General features: G+C 43.7%; 1 protein-coding gene across 1 annotated transcript in view; it reads left to right on the forward strand.

Moving 5' to 3' along the window:
• GUCY1A2 (guanylate cyclase 1 soluble subunit alpha 2) overlaps positions 1 to 25,379 on the forward strand; it is a 376,801-nt gene that overhangs the window by 120,318 nt on the left and 231,104 nt on the right. The window contains exon 3 of the mRNA XM_082245350.1: positions 10,449 to 10,570. Within this exon, the coding sequence (XP_082101476.1) occupies positions 10,449 to 10,570 (122 nt within the window). The remainder of the gene's footprint in view (positions 1 to 10,448; positions 10,571 to 25,379) is intronic.

Below are 25,379 nucleotides of genomic sequence, written 5' to 3' on the forward strand. Positions count from 1 at the left end.
CCACGAAATAGTCCAGATATTCCTGGCGGATCTGACGGGCCCTGTGTGATGCCAATGCTGACCGTCCAACTTCCATTGACGGCATGGACTCCACTTGGTTAGAAGGTTGGGCCTCTCCACTTGTACCTGGCATAGCAGGGTCAGTATCCAGTTGCTGCAATACATAATTTTGTGCATTCCTGCGTAGGAAGTTGTGCAAAATGCAGCAACACAAGACCACATTATCCACTTTGTACAGTGCCAGGTTTATGGACGTCAGGAATATCCGGAACCGGTTGGCCATTATCCCGAAAGCATTCTCCACAACTCTGCGAGCTCTGGACAACCGGTAGTTGTAAATCCTTTGGTCTGGGGTGAGGTTCCTCTGAGGGTAGGGCTTCATGAGATGCTCCCCAAGCGCAAAAGCCTCATCTGCGATAAACACAAAGCTCATACCCTCAACAGTTTGCTCCCTGGATGGCAGGTTCAGAGTGCCGTTCTTTAGACGACGAGCGAACTCCGTCTGATCAATAACTCCCCCATCCGAATTGCGGCCATTTTTGCCAATATCCAAAAAAATAAACTCATAGTTTGCATTAACTATGGCTAGCATGACTATACTAAAAAAACCTTTATAATTATAATAAAATGTGCCGGAATTCGGAGGGGGGACAATGCGGACGTGCTTCCCATCAATAGCACCCCCACAATTGGGAAAATTCCACTTCTCCAGAAATTGATCAGAAATCTCCAGCCATTGCTCTGCGTTTGAAGGAAACTGTGGGGAAAAAATACAAAAAATAAAATTAGTGCTTGAGCACATCACATTATTAATTACACACACAGTTGTCTGTTAAATGCTTATGCAACTTGCTAAAAAAATATACAACAGGAAGGCAAAGGTTTGGATATGGGGATGTAACATCTACATACATTTATTTTCAACCTCCTATTGTTCTTATATTGTAAAGGGCCATACACACTAGAAGATTCTCTGAAGACTTTTTCGTGCAGATATACCTTTTCTATGTAGTGCAAGGGCCTACCAGATTGCATAGGATTTGAAAGTGTTTGTTGGACCTCATATTATTTGGTTTTGGTAAATCGGAAGGATAAATTGTTCTGACAATCTTCTAGTGTGTATGGCCCATTATACTCACCAGCTAGAGCTGAGATTTACAAACTACGGCCATCCAGCTGTTGCAGAACTACACATCCCATGAGGCCTTGTAATTCTCTGACATTCACAGACATGACTAGGCATGATGGAAATTGAAGTTCGTGAACAACTGGTGGGCCATAGTTTGAAGACCTCTGAACTTGAGCTTTGGTATATGCTGACTTTGAGATTTAGCATGTGGGTGGGGGATGGGTAAGTAAAACTGGGCATTTATACATCAATAAGGGCTTGTGGTCAGTGAAGGTTTTAACATCATTACATAAACATACAGAATCATAGGTGGGAATGGATGGACTGATGTATTTTAGATAAATCATTAACTAGGTACTAAAACATTGGCCAAGGAATAATTGTTTGAGGGAAAGCAATAAAATTAGATAAATTCGACATACTGTTAACAGGCAATGCGTTTAGGGACACATAGGAGAGAATGGTGGGGTGGTTAGTGGGTAATTTTACAAATGGTTAAAGATAATCTACATCTTTACTACTATGTGCATGCGGACAGAGGGTAGTTTACAAATAATGGCCTGTGTCAATTGCTGTACATCCAAAAACATCATAATTCGGGTGAAACTAGTAATACATGTAATGTAATGTAAAAAATCAAACATACCTTGATATAGTCCTTCTGCAAGACCTTGATGATGGCAGAGCAGGTCTCAGGGATGATGACTCCAAGTGCTTGGGGGGAGATGCCTGTGGTGAACTTCAGATCCTGCAGGCTTCTCCCTGTTGCAAGATACCTCAACGTCGCAATTAACCTTTGCTCAGGAGTAATTGCAAGCCGCATACAAGTATCCTGCTTCAGAATATAGGGGGACACCAGGGCAAGAAGACGGTAAAAGATGGGATCCGTCATCCTCAAATAATTCCTGAAGTCATCAGGATTATTTTCCTGGAGCTCCCTCAGCAAGGACATATGAGAAAATTGATCACGGTTAAGCAACCAATTTTTCGTCCAGGAGGTCCGCTTCTTCTTCCTATTGCTCGTACGTCGTCTCAGAGCCAAAACTCCAACACTAACGACAGCAACGGACGAATTCACGGTCGCCATAATAAATTCTCGAACGATGTCTCGGAAAATAGCGAAATGTCGTCAACCAAACAAATGCTACCGAAATCAGCGCGAGATGCCCAGAAGGGTCACGGCCAAACACTCACTTCCTCTTTTGTAGCGGCGAACGTGCGTGGAACGTAGTGACGTCATTTTCTGTCGGAAGACAAATGTCCTGGGCAAGTTTAGAGCACTTTTCAACAGACAAACAACAAACACACCAGCCGCGAACATTTGTAGGACGTTCTGTCGGCCGACGATCGGTACGTGTGTACGGGGCTTTATTCCCATTCAGATTCTCGCAGGAGGTGAATCCTATCTGCTCAGTAGAACAGCTTTTATTGAGAAATTACTGAAGTCTACCAGAGGATTCTGATGTGACGCTGGAGCACACTTCAGGTTCCTTGCTACCTTTTACAGTGGTAGTAAAATCTCTATTTTTATTTTTACCTACAAGTAATCTAATAATAAAGCGTGCCTATGGGATAAATTAACCACTTCTGGACCGGAAGGATTTGCCCCCTTAACCACTTCTGGACCGGAAGATTTTCTACCTGAATGACCAGGCCATATTTTGCAATTCAGCACTGCGTTACTTTAATGGACAATTGCGCGGTCGTGCCACACTGTACCCAAATAAAATTTATGTCTTTTTTTCCCCACAAATAGAGCTTTCTTTTGGTGGTATTTGCACTATAAACAAAAAAAAAGGTGACAATTCTGAAAAAAAATATATATATTTTTCACATTTTGCTATATAATATTCTCAAAGCAAAAAATTTTAAATTTTTTTAACATTTTAGGCCATTTTGTTTTCTGCTACATATTTTTGGTAAAAAAATCCGCAATAAGCGTATTTTGATTGGTTTGCACAAAAGTTATTGCGTCTACTAACTACGGGAAATATTTATGTCATTTTTATTGTTTTTTTTTTTTACTAGTAATGGCGGCGATCTACGATTTTTAGCAGGACTGCGACATTGCGGCGAACAGATCGGACCCCTAACTGACACTTTTGACACTTTCGGGGGGACCAGTGACATTACTACAGTAATCAGTGCTAAAAATATGCACTGTTACTGCAATAATGATACTGGCAGGGAAGAGGTTAACATTGTGGGTGATCAAGGGGTTAAATGTGAGCCTAGGGGAGTGATTCTAAATGTGAGGGTTGGGCTTGGGAAATGACCATAAAGACCTGTGATCCTATATAGAAGGATCACAGGGGCTCTATGATCATTCCAGGGAGAAGAACGGTCAGCTGTGTTTACAATAGCTGTCCGTTCTTCTCTCTCAGCGGGGAACGATCGCGGGTGTCAGGCGGCAATCGAAGCCGCCTGCCCGCTGCATCAGCTTCCCCTCTGATGAGTGGGGTCGGGAGCGCGCAGCCCCCTAGCTGCCCGCGCGCGACCGATGTAGATCTACATCGGTATGCGCATGAGAGCCACCCTGCTGCAGTGAAAAGGTGGCCGGTGGTCGGCAACAGGTTAATGACCAGGCCATTTTTTGCGATTCGGGACTGCGTTAATTTAACGGACAATTGCTGGGTCGTGCGACGCTGTACCTAAATAAAGAAGTAAACCAAAACGGCAAGATCATAGTGAAACCTGCTTTTATTGTATATTATATGTTCACTAAAAATGTATAGATGTCCACTCACATTTATTTGTGCCTATGCTGGCACCAGCAGGATCCAGCAGTGTGCTACTCTGTCTGTGTTACCGTCCTTCCAACCAACAAGATGGCGGCTCGGTGTGCTTTGCACGGTCCAAGCCTCGTGAACTGGAAGTGATGTCTGATGTACTGTGTCCCCACCTCAACACGTTTTTCTGCCCACAGCATCACCAGGAAGCCAGATGTCACTTCCAGTTCACGAGGCTTGGGCGGTGGAATGCGCGCAGAGATACTGTCTTGCTGGTGGGGTGGATGGTGACACAGAGAGAGTAGTGCACTGCTGGATCCTGCTGGTGTTGGCTTAGGCACAAAACAATTTAATTTGGGTTAATGGGAACACCTGAATGCAGTTGCAATTGGCACCCTCTTTCTTTTAGGCCTCATGGGGTCTTTGATCCAACGCATAAGATCCCGACATTTTCCTGTGGGTAGAAAACACAGGCAGCCTGTAAAAGTCTGTGAGTGGCTGAAAGCAGCTAAGACTGGACAAGGCTGGTGCGCCGAGCGGTACTCTTATAGAGTTTTACAGGCTACCTGTTCCTTCCACTTGAAAATGCCTGCATGTCATGCTAAGAGGCTAAACTCTCAGTGTTCTTGAGACCTTAACACACGTTTTAAGCATATATCAAATCCCACAGTACCGCCCAGTGCTTATGAAGAGATCACTGCGCTTAGGAGGTGTCAGCTACATACGCTAACTGACCAAAGATAAAGTGTATGCTGCTACTTAAAAACATGTACAGAATAGATGATAATATTGGTCCAAAATAAAAGTAACAAATATTAGTAGCGCAAGCAATATTGAATTGTCATAATCCTGGCATGAAAAATTGAAACACTAGTGAAAAATTATTTTAAAATTAGAGAAAATCACTAAAAAGTCCCATAGTCCTTTCAGCCAAACAATGCAGGAAAGATGATGTAAAATGCACCTGGGATCCAAATAATAGTGAAGCATAAAGGGATCACCTCTGTTTCCACCACCAAGTGCTAGGGATAATGTGAAATGTAAACTCACCAGACCCCCATGCTCATTAACTCTTGTGAATGAGCAGGAAACGTTTAAAGCAGTATGGTCCAATGGAAGAATATGCCTTCTGAGTCACCATTCATTCATCATTAACCGGAACTCCACACATGTGGGGGAATAAAATAAAGCCTCCACTAGTGCAGTATATCAAGACCGTGATTTATTAAAATACACAATGCCTATTGCATTAGGGGTGTGCACACCAAAACTGAAACACACATACTTCCATGTGTGTATATGTGTGTATATATATATATATATATATATATATATATATAGCATCCCTCCTAAGTAGGTGCTAGGAAAAAGCATATATTGGCCCTGTCTGCTTTTCTGGGGGGCTGGATCTGTTAGCTGTCCTGTCACATGTCTCCAGGTGTGGCCTTTTGAGTCTGGGGAGTCTCCCCACTGTATCCAATGAGGGATCGTGTTGGACAGTGGAGGAAGCCTAGCCAATAGCACACCAGGGTTTATGACTGTCCCAGTGGGCGGGGTTTGCTGCAGTGAACCCTGGGATTGGAAATAAATCTGTGTGGAGCATGTGACAGAGCGTCTTTTGGCGGGAGCATCAGTCCCAGGAGGAGGTGACCGCTGTCTCTCCTTCTGTAAAAGGGAGAAGGCGGTCCAGGCATTTGGCATAGGGACCGGAGGTTGAGCTGGGCTGCAAGGGATCCAGAGTTGCTGAGACCGAGCGGAGCTGCTGGGCAGAGATCTTCAGGAAAAACAGTATCGTGAGTACTCAAGATCTGCCCAGGGGTCTGCCTAAGAGAGGGGACCACTCCAGAGAGGTCAAAGGGGATCCAGGAGCCAGCTAACCAGGAGTGCACAGTAAAGTGGGTGCCAAGTAGTAAAGCCCTGAAGATTGGGGAGTAAAGGGGGCACCAGGAAGGGCCCTGAAGTGTTCAGCAATACAGTTTGCTCTAAAGTCAGCTACCTCAGGAAGGAGTGCTTTGGGGAGCTCAAAGGGACTTTTCCACAGTCAGAGGTGAAGTTCTAGTAACTGGCCTAGCCGAGGCCAGCATTAGTCAGCGTTAACCAGCGTCAGTGAAGCACCAATGAAGCAGCATTTTTCAGTATCCCTGCCTAATTATGTATAGTTCAGTTGTTGGAGTATCCCACTTCTCCCTTCTCCCATCCAAGTTCTCAAATAAACCCCAAAAAAAAACAAAGAAACTGGACTGGTTCTTGTCTGAGGTGCTCACACTTGAAAAACATGCTTAAAGTTACTGTTGTTGCTAGCGGCCAGTAACCCAGAGGAAACCACACTCAGCAGCTCATTTGGGAGTAGTGCTACAATATATATATACATATATATATATATATATACATATACACACACACACACAGTCTTCCTTGCGGCCCTCTGCCCCTTCAGCAAATGATCTCTCTTGCCTGCAGATTCAGAATGAGAGAGAATTGCGTCCACACTTCTCTTATAAGCAGAGTTGCTCAGTGGGAGATCTTTTCCATCTCCCCATCGACATACAAGAGCAATAATGCTATTGTGAATGAGATGATTAGGGTGTGCCCAGGCACATCTGGCACACCCTGTGTGCATGCCTATGGTTTTATAGCCCAGTACACACGTAGCGATTGTCGGCCGAACGATCGGCCGTCTTTTGTCCAGGGCTGTCCTGTTGGTTGAAAAGTGCTAAAGACTGCACACGAATTTTGTCGGCCAACAACAGCCAACTGCAGAAGTGATGTCATGTGATGGTTAACTTTCCGTGTGTTTTTTCTTCTCTGAGCATGCCCAGTCTTGCTCATCTACTGTTTGTCGGCCGAATTCTGTACTGACTGGCGAACAATCGGCCATTCTGGTGGCCAACAAACATTTTAAAGCCTGCACACCAGATTCTGTTCGGCCAAAAAGTCGCAGTCGGTTGTCGGAAGCATCATACTAACAAGCCTACAATCGGCCGATCGGACGTTGGCCGAATATTTACGGCCGACAATCGCTACGTGTGTACGGGCCTTAAGTCATCTTACTGAAAAAGTAAAAATCTCCTTACTTAATAACACAGAACTCTTTAAATTACACATCATGGGATTTTCCTATTCGACTAGCATACAAATTAGTGAGTATCTTGTAAAAAGAAAGGCTGTTAGGAGTCCCTTCCTTTCAGGGGCTTTGATTGACAGAAGGCTGATAGTCAGATACCTAAATCATATAAGTTCCCTTTCAGAGTTGAGTAAATCTGCCAAAATCCGCTGGAGCAGGAAGAGACTCGCTATGTAATAAAACTGGAGGGAATTACATTATTTAATACTATTGCTGGCTGCTGTGGAATAAAATATAGGTTCCAAAGCATCATGGGAATTGAGTTGTTTCATCTCTGAACAGTACAGGTATGTCTTCAGTACACAGTGAAAAGTATAATTATCTTCTAGCAGACATTTGTTGCAGACCAGGGCCCCAAATATATAGTAAATGTTCTGGATTTGAAGGGTAAACTTGTTCAGAATTTCAACTGAATATATGAACAAAACCACAGCTACCTTTAGGCGGAACTCCAGGCAAACAGGAAAAACACACAGATGACATTCATTTAAAGATATTCTAAATTCAAAACCTTTTTACCTCAATGCATTATCTCCCAGGAGACTTCCAGTCCTGAGATTTACACAGCTCTGCTATGAATCACATCTTGTCAATCCGACTGGACAGTAAAGAGGAAATCATCAGTCTGATTTGGGTATTTCTCTGTAATGTGTTATATCCTCCTATCAGCATGCTTCTTGCTGCACAGCACAACCTACTGACTTTTTTGTTGCTTCTCCCCCCCCCCCCCCCCACTCTGAGCTCTACTGTACAGAGGACATATTGATAGTATATCAAATTCAGGTACTTTTTTTTTTACTCTTAGTTTTGGATAGAGGATTGGAACCTATGTCAGCTTTTAATTGCTGTCTGTGTCCCTACTGGGGAAATCCACCCCCTCTATTTGTTGTCCTGGTGACCAATCCAAAATTTTAGAATTGTCACAGGAACATAAAATGAGGGAAAGCTGTCCAGTTGGGAGACCTGTTCCTATGGGGGGTTCTTTAAAATGAGAATTCTATTCACTTTAAATAGATGTTTTGCTATTTTTCTTTGCATCTCCATAACAAGAAGTGTAAGAAAATCCTCCTATCGGGACAAACTGCAAAAAATAACCCTTAAAGAATATGTAAACCCATGTTTTCATATTCCTGATATGTGCCTGAGGTACCATGTACTTGTATGAGAAAGTCTCCTGTTCTCTTTGTATTGCTTCCTTTATGTGAAATCTCTGGTGTTCCTGCCAGTCTCTCTGCTTTCCTAATAAAAACTCGTAGGGTTGGTGGGTTTTACTTCCTCCATGTTCTCCTCCTCGTTGGGCACCCAGTGTGGTTTACATGAGAGGCCTACCCTGGGGTGGGCTCTTCTGGGCTACGCTGGGTACCTAGAATGGGTCACTGCCCTGCACATGGGGTATATTTACTTGTGCCACGCTCCTTAATGCTTTGGGGCAGGGCGTAGGTTGCTTTCAGGGATAACTCAACCTTAAGGTGGACCTCTGACTCAAAGATGTCTGTACACCATGTACACTTGAACATATAACTAAACTTTAGTTAAGTTTCTTAAGCCCTATATCAATGTACACCACTACTGTCACTTGTGCATTCAGGACACACAGAGCTGATGCCCTCTTCACCTGTCCCACGCATCTTTCCTGTCTCATTCCCAATAATAGAATGGGATCCCGCTGTGCACCTAGCGTAGACTCCATGTGTGCACTCACGTAAAGAGGAAGTAAAGTCTTCTTCTTTAATTGTACCAACAGGTAAGCAATTAACAAGGCTTACCTGTAGGTAAAGTACTGCGAATATCTCCTAAACATGCACAGTTTAGGAGATATTCCGAGTGCATGCAGCCGATGACTTCATTGGCGCATGCGCTCTGAAGGTCCAGATTACCGTGCCGGCACCTTCAGAGCCCGAGCTGCAAAAGGCAGCTCCAGCGCACATGCGCGGGAGTGAAGTCATCGCGGCTCCGCCCATTCACAACGCCGGATCCCGCAAACCCAGAAGAAACACCAGGGAAGATGTCAGCCATCTCAGCGGTGTGCGGGCGCCACTGAGACATCTTTGTTCTAAGGTAAGTATTTCATAATAAACTAGTATGCGATGCAGCCCATCCCTGACCTCGGTAAAGAGCTAATGACATGGCTCTTTACTTATGTGATCAGCTGTGTCAAATCACAGCTGATCACATTTAAACAAGAAAATGCCAGTTATTGACATTCCTTTTCTCACACTGACAGCATGTGAGGAGAGGAGAGCCGATCAGCGGCATTCTCTCACAGGGGAGACCTGTACAGATAATCAGAGCACTGATCATTACTGCCCTTATTATCATTGTAGCCCCAAAAGAGTCCAGCAATGATGACAGTCAGTACCCATCAGTGATGCCAGTCAGCGACCATTAGTGATGCCAATCAGTGACCATTAGTGATGCCAATCAGTGATCAATAGTGATGCCAATCAGTGACCATCAGTGCTGCCTTTCAGTGCCTGCTAATCAGTGCCGCCCATCAGTGCCACCTATCAATGCCCATAAGTGTAGCCTATCAGTGCCCATCAGTGCCACCTTTCAGTGCCCATCAGTGTCACCTATCAGTGCTCATCAGTGCCACCTATCAGTGCTCATTAGTGCTGCCTATCAGTGCCCATCAGTGCTGCATATTACAGCCTCCTCATCAGTGCCCTTCAGTGCCGTCTAATCAGTGCCCATCAGTCCAGACTCATCAGCGCACATCAGTGAAGGAGAAAAATTACTTATTTAAGTCTTTGTTCGTTTTAAAATAAAAAACCCAGTGGTGACTGAATACCACCTAAGGAAAGCTCTGTCTGTCTTTAAAAAATGATGAAAATTTCATTTCAATACAACGTTGTAGGACCACGCAATTGACATTGAAAGTGTGACAGCACTGAAAGCCGAAAATTGGCCTGGGCAGGAAGGGGGTAAAAGTATTGAAGTTGTTAAGCTTTCTCTTCTCTATCCGAAACCAAAAAACAAACATTTTCAGTTTTACCAATAATTTAATAAATACAGAGCTGAATTAATTTGTGACTTTTATATTTGCTTAAAAATTACTACATTCATATACTACTATATAGTCATTTGTGAATAAGGGAATCCTTACATCAACTACAAAGTGCCAGATTCTCTATACAGCTCTGAGTAAACAGTTATAACGTATACAATATACCGAAAAATTCTCATTTTCTGCTTCCTGGGGCAAAGCTGTTACTCAAACATGTCTCTTCACTTTTCAATATTCAGCCTCCTAATGATGCAGTAAATTAGCACTAGTGATACAAGCTGATAATTCTCCTGGTGATATACAGCAGCTCCATGTGTGAAATGATTTGCCTGAGCTCTATGTGCTAATTAGGGATTTGCTAACAATTTAATGAGAGAAAAGGCATTCAGGAGGTTAGGCACTAGGAGACGGTGGGCTCGTATCTCATCCTCTTCTGACGTGTTACTCTTTCTTTTTAAGCTGCCCGGATGCCGAGAAGAATCTGCATAATGCTTCACTGAAATGTCCATATGCGGGTCTCCCAGCTAATGAAGATTCAGAAGACGTCTCAGGAATTCTGCAGCGCACAGCCAACATTCTGGGTAGGTAGTCATCAGCCAATCATAGACTTCAAGCCCAACCAAAGATTTCATTTAAATTAGTTAAATACATTCCAACTTCATCGAAACGTAAGGTGTGCAAGTCTACTGTTTGATGTGTTTAGAAAACAGTCACAGCCTGAGTAGAAAATCCTGACCTCTGCCAGCAAGCTATAGAGAAGGACCCTTGCTCTTTTTGTGAAAGCATTGGCATCTCTGTAGCAGTCTGAAACACCCTCTACTGACTCCAAAACATTATACTTAAACTTTCAGACTTCCACGCTTAATCAGATGAAGAAAATTTTCAAAAAAGCTTAATAATGGTTCCCACACAGCAAGGCTTCCCCTGATGGGCATTTAACAGTAGCTCACACCATAGAACCATCCTTTGCTGTGTCACAGCTAGAGCTCTTCAATCAGTGGGGAGCATGAGCTTTGCTGACTGTAGAGCTAAAGTTCTGACTCAGCAGGGGGTATATTGGACCTCTGCAAAGAAACCACTGCTTCACCAGAGAGCAAAAGTCCTTCTATATCACATGCTGTCAGGGGACAGCTCTAGCTCTAACACAGTAGGAATTGTGTTGGACATCTGCAGAGAGAGCACAGCTTCCACACAGAGAGGTGGTCCTTTCCTACAGCATGCTGGCAGAGAACAGGCTTTTCTACTCAGACTGTAGCCTCCTGCCGAGCATCTCTCAATTTAAAAAGCAAAGGATCTGTGGAAAACTGGTGGGGAGGGAGGGAGCCTCTGTAATGGAGGGGGGCTATGTACTGGTGGGGAGGATGTCTGTACTGGAGGGGGGCTATCTACTGGTGGGAAGGAAAGGGGTCTGTATTAGTGGGAAGGAAGGAGATCCATACTGGAGGGGGGTCTGTACTGGTAGGGAGGAGGAGTTCTGTATTTGAAGAGAGGTCTGTACTGGTGGGAATGGAGGAGATCTGTACTGGAAGAGGGGTCTATTTTATGGCTAATTACTGGTGGGGAGAAAGTCTGTATTGGAAGTGGGGTTTATACTGGTGATGAGGGAGGGGGCCTGTACTGGAGTGGGATCTGCACTGGAGAGGGATTTGTATTGGTGGGGGGAGATCTCTACTAAAGGATCGTGTGTACTGGTGGGGAGGGAGGGGTCTGCACTGAGAAGGGGCTGGGATTGCTGTGGGGTGGTTTGTACTGCAAGGTCTGTAGTGAGAAGGGCTGGGAGGGTGGTCTATGTTGAGGTTGGTTTAGGGCTAGAGAAATCTATACTAGGTGGGGATTTTTGACTGTGGGGGGAAATCTGGGTGGGATTTGTACTAGGAGGAGGGGGTAACTTTTGGTTGTACTCTGTACACTAGTCTGTGTTTTTTGCACTCCTGACCCCTGCACCTTTTGCATTTTACACGCCTGACCCCTACACGATAGATACTGTTGTACTCTTGTTGGTGTTTATCAATGTTTTTTCTGCGAAACAAATGCATACATTTACAAGAGAGGGGGAAAGAAGCCTCCATGGGTAGGAGAGCTAGGGAATTTTAAGGTGCCAAATAACTCAGGTTATAACATTGTCTAAAAGAATATACATTTTATTCATCAAAGATTAAAAATACATAAATAGACCACAATATTTAAAAAAAGAGAAAAATGCCTGTATAGATTTTTTTCCAAAAATGAATCACATTATTAGCGATAGAATTGCAAAGTAGCAAATGCAAAGTAGCAAATGGGAAAATTTGCCATTATATCGCTAATAATCTATGTGATTCATTTTTGGAAAGAAAATTTACACAGGCATTTTTCTCTTTTTTCAAATATTGTGGTCTGTTAATGTATTTTAAATCTTTGATGAATAAAATGTATATTCTTTTAGACAATGTTATGACCTGAGTTATTTGGCACCTTAAAAATCCCTAGCTCTCCTACCCATGGAGGCTTCTTTACCTCCTCTCTCTTGTATATTACAGTTGGGATGCGGTGCCTTTGAGCAATTCTCCTAGTACATCTCTTTCTTGGATTTTAAATGCATAAATAATTTTATTAATTAATTATACCTTCTTGGATTTGTTTCTGTCCTTATTATGATAAATCTTCCAGGTGGGGTTCTTATGAAAAGAAAAGAAGGAAATGGTCAAAAATGCAGTAAATGGTGTAAGGTCTAATTTAACTGTAATGGTAGCTTCTCTGGCAAACAGTGGGGGGCAGTGCCAATCTTAACATTTACAGGAAAAGTGGAGATCTGCATATGACATCAGCTGTCTGCACCATTGCATCACTTTGACATGCCATTTTACTAAAGGCAATCTCCGCTTATGCATTCTTTCCATCATATCCTCAGTTTGTCTTGTACAAAGTCATGATAAGTTTACTTCGAGCCAATAGTCCTCTGTAAGAGGCAGAACGACAAAAACAGCATCTCCACAGCAGATTCAGATGTCTTGATGTCATTCTGCCCAACATATGTATTTTTAGCTTCAGTAAAAAATATTTAAGTCACTGTATTCTAACTACCCAACATAGGACAAGATGGGGAAAAGAGCACAGAGAGATTTTTTCTAATTTACAAAGATTGGAATGCAGACTTCTGTATACACAGGGGCATCAGGGCAGTTCCTTAGAGCCATAATATCATATGCTATATGCTATTATGATAGCAGGAAAACTGTAGCATAAAGAGTTCTGCAAACACCACCAGCAGACTGTAAAACCAATTAAAGGGCAACTCCACACACCTAACAATAATAACTGTTCTGCTGATACTAACTGGGAACCTTTGTAGCAGACGTACAGTACCTTTCCTCTGGATTTGGTTAAACAACCAATTGCCATCTGAGCAGGTTTTCAACAAGTTGCCAGTCAGAAGCTGTAGTTAGTGTCTTTCTCCTTACAGAGCAAGCTTTGGACATTCAAGTTTTTAGATATACTTAACAAGCGGTAAATGAGCCCTAAATTGACTTTGTAGCTGCAGGCACTGTGAAGCAACTCATCCTCAAAATCCTCAAAGTGTCAGTAAAGCTTCTAATTTTTCCAGGTCATGATATAGCTAATAGTAGCTGGCCCCAATCAACTGGACTTGATTTGTGATGTTGAAATTGTGCCATAGCTTCTCAAAGCCACTTCTTCAGTTTAATGAGTGGTAGGAAGCTATTCCGTCATTTATAGGGAGCACTGACACCTTGATCCAATCACCATGTGTAGATGTTGATTGTTCAAGAACATGATGGGAAGCGTGAAAGTTATGGTGCCACCATTTTCTAGGTATATAATCCCATCCTTAGTGTCAGAAAGTCTGAATGAGTGGTAACTCATCAATTTACTTGGCTGAAGTTGTGAATTGTTGGCAAATCACAGTGCTAAAGATGTTAAAAACGGCATTATATTTAGCAGACAGATGGTGCTGAAGGCCCCCACACCAGTTCAAGGATGGTTCTTCTACTATGGTGTAGACGGAGATCCGGTTTTCCTCCCTGTCCAAAATGTGCATCTCTCCGTGCTCGAAGGAATGTCCTTTTAACTTAAGGTGACACTAATGTGTCCTCCTGTTTGCTGTCTCTTTGTCCTTTGGCCACCAGTCACCCTCCCTTCTTTTGTATCCTAAAGGCTTTCACTTGTTCACAATATTTTTTCCCCACTTGTCATTTTGTGGCAATTTATACCCCTCCCACCTGTCATTCTTTCTACTCCTCTGTTTTTCGTCATTTTGCTCCTCCCACCTTTTCTGATACCTATTGCTTAGCTCCTCCCACCTGTCATTCTTTCCTCTTCTCTGATACCCATTGCTTAGCTCCTCCCACATGTCATTTTTTCCTCTTCTCTGATACCCATTGCTTATCTCCTCCCACCTGTCATTCTTTCTTCTCCTCTGGTGTCTGTGGCTTAGCTCCTCCCACCCTTTAAACATCTCTCCTCCCAATTGTCACTCAGACACAACTCTCTCCATCTCTCCATCTAGCAATAATTTTCCTTGCACTCCCTCACACTTATCAGTCTTCTATCCTCCCCTTCTGTCTGTTCAGTCCCAATTCTCACATTCAGTCAGACTTTTATTTATGACTTTTTGTTTAATACAGTGGCATGCTCACTGCCATTTAGCTCCATACTGCAAAAGCTGTAAAAGTTACCTGAAGTTAAAGTGATAAGCTTGTTTTTTTTTTTTTTAATAACAAACATGTTATATTTACCTGCTTTGTGCAGTGGTTTTGTAAAGATCAGCCTAGATCCTCCTCTTTTCGGGTCCCTCGTCGTTGCTCCTGGCTCCTCCCCCTCCCTTTCCAGCAGTGCTCCCAGAGAAAGCATGTTTCCCGAGGCACCGCTTCATGCTCGCTCCCGAGCAGCTGCTCTATGCATCCATAAGACACATAGAGCTGCGGCTCGGCCCCACCCCGCTCTCTCCTCATTGGCTCACTGGCTGCGATTGACAGCAGTGGGAACCAATGGGCGCCCGCTGCTGTCTCAGCCAATGAGGAGAGGGAGTACTAGGACAGCCGAGTCTCTCGTGCACATCGCTAGATTGGGAGGTAAGCTCAGGTAAGTATTAGGGGGGTGGAATACATGAAAGTAAAAAAACTTCAGCCTTTACAACCACTTTAGGAGCTTATCATATACAGTACATGTACAGTATCTCACAAAAGTGAGTACACCCCTCACATTTTTGTTAATATTTTATTGTATCTTTTCATGTGACAACACTGAAGAAATGACACTTTGCTACAATGTAAAGTAGTGAGTGTACAGCTTGTATAACAGTGTAAATTTTCTATCCCCTCAAAATAACTAAATACACAGCCGTTAATGTCTAAACCCTTGGCAGCAAAAGTGAGTACACCCCTAAGTCAAAATGCCTAAATTGGGCCTAAAGTGTCAATATTTTGTGTGGCCACCATTATTTTCCAGCACTGCCTTAACCCTCTTGGTCAAGGAGTTCCCCAGAGCTTCACAGGTTGCCACTGGAGTCCTGACATCATGGAGCTGGTGGATGTTAGAGACCTTGCGCTCTTCCACCCTCTGTTTGAGGATACCCCACAGATGCTCAATAGGGATTAGGTCTGGAGACATGCTTTGCCAGTCCATCACCTTTACCCTCATCTTCTTTAGCAAGGCAGTGGCCATCTTGGACGTGTGTTTGGGGTCATTACATTGGAATACTGTCCTGCGGCCCAGTCTCTGAAGGGAGGGGATCATGCTCTGCTTCAGTATGTCAGAGTACATGTTGGCATTCATGGTTCCCTCAATGAACTGTAGCCCCCCAGTGCCAGCAGCACTCATGCAGCCCTAGATCATGATACTCCCACCACCATGCTTGACTGTAGGCAAGACACACTTGTCTTTGTACTCCCCACCTGGTTGCCGCCACACACGCTTGACACCATCTGAACCAAATAAGTTTATCTTGGACTCATCAGACCACAGGACATGGTTCCAGTAATCCATGTCCTTAGTCTGCATGTGCACTCAACTTCTTTGGTTGACCATGGCGAGGCCTGTTCTGAGTGGAACCTGTCCTGTTAAACCGCTGTATGGTCTTGGCCACCGTGCTGCAGCTCAGTTTCAGGGTCTTGGCAATCTTCTTATAGCCTAGGCCATCTTTATGTAGGGCAACAATTCTTTTTTTCAGATCCTTAGAGAGTTCTTAGCCATGAGGTGCCATGCTGAACTTCCAGTGACCAGTATGAGAGAGTGATAGCAATTACACTAAATTTAACACACCTGCGTCCCATTCACATCTGAGACCTTGTAACATGGGGGGGGGGGGGGGGTTGGGCGGTTGTGGCTTATTAGGCCCAATTTGGACGTTTTCATTTAGGAGTGTACTCACTTTTGTTGCCAGCCATTTAGACATGAATGGGTGTGTGTTGAGTTATTTTGAGGGGACAGCAAATTTACACTGTTATACAAGCTGTACGCTCGCTACTTTACATTGTAGCAAAGTGTCATTTCTTCATATTTCTTGTCACATGAAAAGGTATAATAAAATATTTACAAAAATGTGAGGGGTATACTCACTTTTGTGAGATACTGTAAGTGGTCTTCTTCATCATTTTCATCAGCTAGTCTGTATTTTGTACAAAGTAGCTGCCACCGTCCCCAACTGGCTGAAAATCCAACTACATGTATCTGCTGGGTTCTTGATGCAGCTGGCACTAAAATAACGTGTGAGTGAGGCTTAAGGTTTATATATACATTAATATAATGAGTTAAAGTGTTATTCCTTTAGGAAGATCTTCCTGATTACATGCATTGATTTCACAGTTGTTGTTCCAGGAAACACATTGCTTCATTAATCCACACATCTATTAACATTTAGAGGAAGCCTGCGGAGAATCTCACCTTGTGAAAAGGTGATGTGAGCTGAAACCAATAAAAAATGTTGTGTTCATGGTAAATGATGCATTACCTGTCGAGCACTAAAAAAATGACAATGCTGCGCAAATTGATTATGTTTTAATGGCTGGTGTCTTTATGTGCAGATCAAGGGAAATGAAGGTGCTGTGCATAAAACATAAAACATCTTTCTCAGTGACCTTCAGCTTTGTAGACCACATTCTTTTGTGAAATGTAAAGGCAACCACAGGTTTATTCTGTCCAAAGAGCAAGAATGATGGAGTTCAACAGCAACCAACCAGATTTCAATATAGAGCAGTAAAAGCAGAAGTCTAGTTTTGTTTGCCCCCACCGTCCTCATTATAAAATAACTAAATATACAGTATATACATTTTTTTAAGTGCCTTTAGTCCGATTATGTCACAGGTCCTTCCTCTATCCCTCCATAATCACTTGATGACAGGTGAGCACTATGCAGGGCAGGAACACCCTAGGCCCAGGCAACATGATTACACAACACCAGGGGGGTGGGTCCATGACAGCCTAGGCTCAGAGGAAGTGAGTTGAAAGACACTGGCTGTCATTCAGCCCAGAAAACCAGTGACATCTAGTGGTGGAAAATAAGTACTACAGGGGACAGCTACAGATTTTGGGTCCTTTTACATGGGCGTTCCGCCCGGCGGTCTTTGCTTTGCTCAGCGGGGGATCAACCCATTGATCCCCCACTGAGCAGGCAAATGACAGGTCCGTCTCCGCTCACTGTGCTGAGACGGACCTGTCAGAGCCCTGCTCTCCACTATGGGGAGATCAGATGAAAACGGCCAGCCTGTCCGTTTTCATCCGATCCGACAGATGGATGGAAAATAGGGTTACCATCCATATGGATTTCACCGCCAGGATCCGTTCGGATAGCAGCGGGTGTCAGCGAACCTGTAGCCACTGACATCCGCTGCCCCATAGGGGTGAATGGGGCATCCGATCAGATCCACCTGAAAAACTGACAGGTGGACCTGATCGGAAAGCCTGTGTGAAAGGGGGCTGTAGGTGAGTTTTTCAGGAAAAGCTACTTTTTTAGTTTTTACCCTGATGGGCTAATATTTTCTTTTTATCTGGAGTTTTGCTTTAAGTTGACTCTTGATTGGCTACTGTGAATTAACACATATTACACATCATCATTGCTGTTTGATCTACATTGTTGAATAAGTCCCATGGTAGTATTCTAATGGAAATTTAGAGGTGCTTTCAGCAGCCAATTACATTAGAGCTGACATTTTCAGTCTATGATCAGAGCTCAAATAAGCTGCTGCTATAGATCTGCAATCAAAATAAAAATATATTTATAAGAGTTGTCTTACCTGCTTCTGTCCATAGTAGACTTATTTCTGTCCATCCAATCCTGAGATTCACAAAGCCAGTTTGGTGAACTCACTTTTTCTGCTGCAGGTAAAAACAATGCTAGGCCACCTTCTTATGCCCAGCCTTTGACTCGACAATGAACGAGCAGCAATCGACTGATAAGGTCATCTCTCTTATGTTGCCTCCTGTCAGTACATGTGAAAGCAGGACAGATGATTGGCTCTTAGGCTGCCATTCCCTCTAACAATCAGAGTGTTTATGTGGAGGGGATTATACGTGGTTAAACCACGTTAAATTCGGGTATTCGTGTTAGTTGCTTTTAAATAAAGATACCTTTCTAGTTGCCACACAGTAAATTTTGTTTTTATACAGCCAAAGCTACAGTACTATGTTTGTACAGTTGACTACATTTCTAAGACTCCTTTTCCCCATGAACCTGCTAATTGCTGTAGTGCACCCCCCCCATAGGAGGGTAAGAACAAAAGGATGTGTTGGGTGCTTGTGCCATAGGATGGGTCCCCAATTAGATGGAAGAAAAGGGGGGGCAGTCAGGACTTCTAAGTTGTACGGTGTTCCGGTGCTATCACAAAGGGCAGCGCTGGCACACAAGAAGAAATGAACAGGCGCCGCTGAGTGTAGCAGTAAAGATTTAATTGCATGACATTAATAAAAACTTACATGGGGGTAGATGCTTGTCCTCATAGCTCCTGGATCCCTTCCTGTACATAGCACTTCTGCCCTCAGGCCGACCAGCAGCCCGGAGATGACGATACCAGGGGAAGCCAACAGGGGGAGCCAGATCAAGCTTAGACAGCGGTGAACCGAAAGTCTACCAATGATGACGTAACGCGTTTCGGAGCATGCGTACCAAGCTCCTTCCTCAGACGATTCGTCTGAGGAAGGAGCTTTGTACGCATGCTCCAAAACGCTGGACTCTTGCCCACCACATTTCTCCTGGCTCTTTTCAGAGAGCTCCTCCAGAGCCAACTTGATCCTTGGACATGGATCTGAAAATATGCCCCCCAGCTAAACCTAGCTGGGACCGGGGTGTCTTCTTCAAGGGTTCCTCTAGGACCCTGCACCAGGGGAAAGAGTCCTCTCATAGGGGTCTCCTCCTGCAGGACTAGACCCAGGAACACTGCACTGCTGCCTCAGGCCTCAGGCTTTTTATAAGCTCTTCCTCCGCCTTCTAGGATACATCCTGAGGGATTGGCTGGTGTTTCATAAATATTCAGGCTGTAATCCCTGTTCTTCCCCCCACTATGATTCTAGAATTCTCTATAAGACAGAGGAAAGTAACAGAGCAGCAGCCTGTGAGACACTACCTAGTAGTCTACTCTACAGTAGGAGGGTGCTACACTGCCTTTACCAGAGGTTTGCACAAAACTTGAGGTCAATTTACAAGCAGCTTGTTTTATGAAACATGGATTCCTGACAATAACCTTATTAGGGATATAGGGAATATTTATTTTAAAAAAAAAGTTAATTGTGCCTAAGCAGTACCCTCATAATATATATTTTGTCTTGAATTTCTCCTGAAAAATAATTAAGCATTTTTTGGTATGCTACTACTACAGCAATAGCTCCAAACTGCCCCTCATTGTAAGGGACTGCCCCTCTTTGAGAACAAATATGTACATCATCATGTGTACATGGCTATACATAATGTACTAATTTACTACCAAAAAAGCACTTGTGTGGTTTATCCAATCATTTTCTTCATATTAGAGCTTTGTAGTCCGTGCAACTGGGGTTGTGACTGGGACATGTCCTTTGCCTACATACTGTGTGCTAATAGGTGCCACTTTTTATCATTTCAGAAAGTTGGGAGGCATGCCTACAGTCTCATAGTTGTAAATCTGCAGTGTGAGATCTAAAGCCCCGTACACACGAGAAGAAATTCGGCCGGGAAATTTCGTCCGACGACCGATCTGCCGATTTTCGGCTTGTTAGTATGGTGCTTCCGACAACCGACTCCGACTTTTCGGCCGAAAAAATCCTGGTGTGCAGGCTATATAATTTTTGTTGACCATCAAAACTCGTCCGATTTTCGTCTCATTAGTACAGATTTCGATGGGGAAAAATCTTATGAGCAAGACTAGGCATGCTCAGAGAGAAAGAACACATACAAAGCAATCCAACACATGACATCACTTCTGAAGTAGAATTCTGTCGTGCGGGAAAATTTGTGTGCAGTCTAGAGCACATTCCAACCAACAGACACCACTCTGGACAAAAGACGGACGACCAGTCGGCGGAAATTCGTTGCGTGTGTAAGAGGCTTAACTACTTCCTGCCCGCCCGCCGTCAATTGACGGCGGAGCGGTGCGACCATTATCCTGGGAAGACGTCATATGACGTGATCCCAGGAATGCAGGGCAGGCGCGCGATCGCGTGCGCGCCACCCTGCACTGCCGGTGTCGGGGTGTCCCCGGTACACCCCCCGTCACCGGCAGGGGGGAAACAGCCAATGGGCGTGACTGTTTCCCACGTGATCGGCTGTGTTCCAATGACACAGCCGATCACAATAGAGACGCCCGGGAGATGACCGCGCATGCGCGATCGGGAGCGCGCAGCGCGGTCATGTCGGTGGCACTGTGTTCCGTAGGAACACAGCTGTCACCGGTGGTAGTAAACAGTCACTGACAGTGACTGTTTACTATGTGATCGGCTGTGAATCCATTCACAGCCGATCACAAAATGTAAACAAAGAGCAGTAACTCACTGTTACTAGCTCTTCTCCCCTCATACAGTTTCCAGTGTGAGGGGAGAAGAGCTAGAAACAGTGAGTTACTGCTCTGTACACCTGTACAAATGTAAAATCACAGTAAAAGCACACAAATAAATGTCCCCACACAGTCCTCAGCCCCCCCCCCAATGTCACCTGTCACCCAACAGCCACCTCATCAGTGCCCAGAAATTGACACCCATAACGTTCACATGTGAGCGCAGCGATCGCGGGCAGAATCACCGCGATTCTGCCTGCGATCCAGAAATCATTGCAAATTGCGGGACGCCTGTGTGTTGCCCGTTTTTTGCAATAGCACCCCAAACGCCATTTTCGCCTGCCGGATCGCGGTAACATCGGGCAAACATTGCATGACGCCCAAAAAAGGTACAAGAGCTTCTTTGGGGCGTCTTGCGTTATTTGCGTGATGTTACCTCGATTCGGCAGGCGGAAATCGCAGCAACATCCCACAGCATTTGGGGTGCTATTGCAAATCACGGGCAACGTACAGGCGCCCCGCGATTTGCAATGATTTCCGGATCGCGGGCAGAATCACAGTGATTCTGCCCATGATCGCTATGCTCACATGTGAACGTAGCCTAAAGTTCACAGGTCACCAGAGACTGCCATCAGTACCGCCGTGCACCATCGCCCGTCACCTGTCACCCATCAGTGACCATCGCCCGTCACCTGTCACCCCATCAATCACCGTCACCTGTCACCCCATCAGTCATCGTCATTTGTCACCCTATCAATCATCGTCACTTGACACCCCATCAGTGATCGTCACTTGTCACCCCATCAATCATCGTCACATGTCACCCTGTCAGTGATTGTCATCTGTCACCCCATCAATCATCGTCACTTGTCACCTCAATCATCGTCACCTGTCACCTCATCAATCATCATCACCTGTCACCTCATCAATCATCGTCACCTGTCACCCCATCAGTCATCGTCACCTGTCACCCCATCAGTCATCGTCACCTGTCACCCCATCAGTCATCGTCACCTGTTTGTCATATACATGCAATCACTTACTGACCGCCTAATGACTATATGCGTCGGCCATTAAAAGCTAAATACTGGGGTTATGGCAGCAGATAGCCCCCATAACCCCGGTATTTTTTGAAACGGCGGGCGGTCAGCTTTCAGATAAGGGTGGTCTCAGTGGCGGATTCGCCGCGGAATTACCCTTACGGTGCAGGGGAAGAGGTGCCCCCCCCCTCCTGCCGCGTCCCAGACGTTTTCCCAGCTTACCGGACCCGCCGGCAGCGGGGAAAACTATCCGGTCCCGGATCCTCAGAGACAGGAAGTCGAGTGAGGGCAAGATGGCCCTCACTCGACTCTATGGTCTTGGAGGACTGGAGCTATGTCAAAAGACGTTGCCTAGCAAACGGTTTAAAGGGCCGCTTTTTTTTTTTCCTCTTTCAACAATTTTTTTTTTTCCTCTTTCAACAATTTTTTTTTTTCTTTTTTAGTGTAGTTGTGAGGTGTGAGGTCTTTTTGACCCCAGATCTCACAATAAAGAGGACCTGTCATGCCTATTTCTATTACAAGGGATGTTTACATTCCTTGTAATAGGAATAAAAATGATCAAAACATTTTTTTTTTAAACTGTGTAAAAATAAAAAAAATAATAAATAAAATAAATAGGAAAAAAAAAAAAAATTAAAGCGCCCTGTCCCTGTTAGCTCGCGCGCAGAAGCAAACGCATACGCAAGTCCCGCCCACATATGTAAACGGTGTTCAAACCATACAGGTGAGGTATCGCCGCGATCGTTAGAGCGAGAGCAATAATTTGAGCCCTAGACCTCCTCTGTAACTCTAAGCTAGTAACCTGCAGAAATTTTTAAAATGTTGCCTATGGGGATTTTTACGTACCAATGTTTGGCGCCATTCTGTGAGCATGCGCAATTTTGAAGCATGACATGTTGGGTATCTAATTACTCGGCGTAACATTATCTTTCACATTATGGAAAAAAATTGGGCTAAATTTACTGTTTTCTTATTTTTTAGTTCAAAAAAGTGAATTTTTTCAAAAAAATCGCATTTGGAAGACTGCTGCGCAAATATGGTGTGATAAAAAATATTGCAATGATCTCCATTTTATTCTCTAGGGTCTCTGCTAAAAAAAAAATATATAATGTTTGGGGGTTCCAAGTAGTTTTCTAGCAAAAAAAATGATTTTAGCTTGTAAACACCAAGTGTCAAAAATAGGCCCAGTCTTAAAGTGGATAAATGGACAACTTTGTGTAAAGCGCTACTTGGATGTTAGGCGTCTGTATGTGGCCAGGCTGTGAAAAAGTGTTACACATGTGGTATTGCCATACTCAGGAGGAATAGCAAAATGTATTTTGGGGTGCAATTTTTGCTATGTACATGCTATGTGTTAGAAATATTGCATAAATGGACAGCTTTGTGTAAAAAAAATGTGTTTTCATTTTCTTTCCACATTTTCCAAAAACTTGTGGAAAAAAATGACATATTCAAAAGACTCATTATGCCTCAAAAATTATACGTTGGGCTGTTTGCTTTCCAAAATGGGGTCATTTTATGGGGGTTTCCATTGTCCTGGTGCTCCAGGGCCTTCAAAAGTGCGATAGGTTGTCAGGAAATTATATGTGTAATTTATGCTCCTAGAATGCCGGACGCTGCTACTTGGATGTTAGGCCTCTGTATGTGGCCAGGCTGTGAAAAAGTCTCACACATGTGGTATCGCCATACTCAGGAGGAGTAGTAGAATGTGTTTTGGGGTGTAGTTGCAAGTATACATGTGCTGTGTGAGAGAAATAACCTGTTAATACTGCTATTTGTAAAAAAAAAAAAAAAATCTTTGTTTTGCAAAGCATTGTGGGAAAAAATTACAACTTCAAAAAACTCACCATGCCCCTTATTAAATACATTGGAATGTCTACTTTCCAAAAAGGGGTCATTTGGGGGGTATTTGTACTTTCCTGACTTTTTAGTGTCTCAAGAAATGAGATAGGCCTTCAGTGCATCAGGTGTGATCAAGTGTGATCAATTTTCAATGATTAGCACCATAGCTTGTGGACTCTATAACTTTCACAAAGACCAAATAATATACACTTATTTGGGTTATTTTTACCAAAGATAAGTAGCAGTATAAATTTTGGCCAAAATTTGTGAAGAAAAATGACTAATTTGCAAAATTTTATGACAGAAACAAAGAAAAATGCGTTTTTTCACGATATTTTCAGTCTTTTTTTATTTATAGCACAAAAAATAAAAAACCCAGTATTGATCAAATACCATCAAAAGAAAGCTCTATTTGTGTGAAAAAAAAGGACACAATTTTTGTATGGGTACAGTGTTGCATGACTGAGTAATTCTCAGTCAAAGTGTGAGAGCGCTGAAAGCTGAAAATCGGTCTGGGCAGGAAGGGGGTGAAAGTGCACTGTAGGCAAGTGGTTAAGGCACTGCTGCCTCTGACTGCTAGTCTCAGGAGAATAGGAGAATGAGATTCAGTGATGCCATTACTGTTCTGCTCACTGTTCTCCTTGCTGGAGGTGCTGGCATAAGGAAGCAAAGCCCTACCTCTACCAAGATGTCTACCTCCACACAAAGACACAGTGCAGAACAAGGCATGGTAAGTCAGCTGTGGGTAGATGACAGACAGTACTGGTGACTAGTTCTTTGCCGTCTGTCTGCCTTTTTTGGGACACAGCTTCCAGAGTTAATTTCCTCCTTGAATAGTACCTGTTTTGGACTGCAATTTAGCACTTTATTTAGAGTTGAATATTGATACAACTGATTGCAGATTATTAAGGACCTCATCTGATCTACCCCTTGATTGAATTGTTTTTTGTCCAATTTGCTTGCAGGTGTTAATCTGTTTGAAACAGGTTCCCTGTTCAAATGTCTGGAAGCCATTCTAAACACGCAGTTTAAGCCACTTCAAAGGCAGTAGTTCCAGAGAGACCCTCTGATTATATCATATGGCCTACTGAATATGCAAATTGCACAAGGCGATAGGAAAACTTTGATTCCTTCCCCGAGGAATTAAATATTTAAACCGTTGGACCGAAATTAAATAGATTGAGGGGGATTTATTTTGTGTAGTTATTGTTTTTAGCAGAGTTTGGCATTTAAATCAAAGGTTCCAATATCACACTGGACAGATTGTTTTTTTACACTCCTTCCTTCTGAAATTGTGTGCTCTACAAAAAAAAATTTTTTTCATTCAGTCTTAAAATAACTTTTAATCGCAAAACAAAGCAAATCCTAAATTTGTACAAGCAGCCTTTCTTACTGATACTTCTGTTCGCCTGTCTTCTGCTCTGATCGCTGCTGCTACCTCCGCAAGGATTAGCACAATTGGATGGTTAGGTACTGCATTGTGTGTGTGTTGTAGGGGGTGGGGTAGGCATTCCTTTGCATCCAGTAACTGAAAGTACCATGATTTTTAGGTT

This window comes from Pelophylax lessonae (genome assembly GCF_965119305.1).
Source record: "Pelophylax lessonae genome assembly, chromosome: 2".
Lineage (NCBI taxonomy): Eukaryota > Metazoa > Chordata > Amphibia > Anura > Ranidae > Pelophylax > Pelophylax lessonae.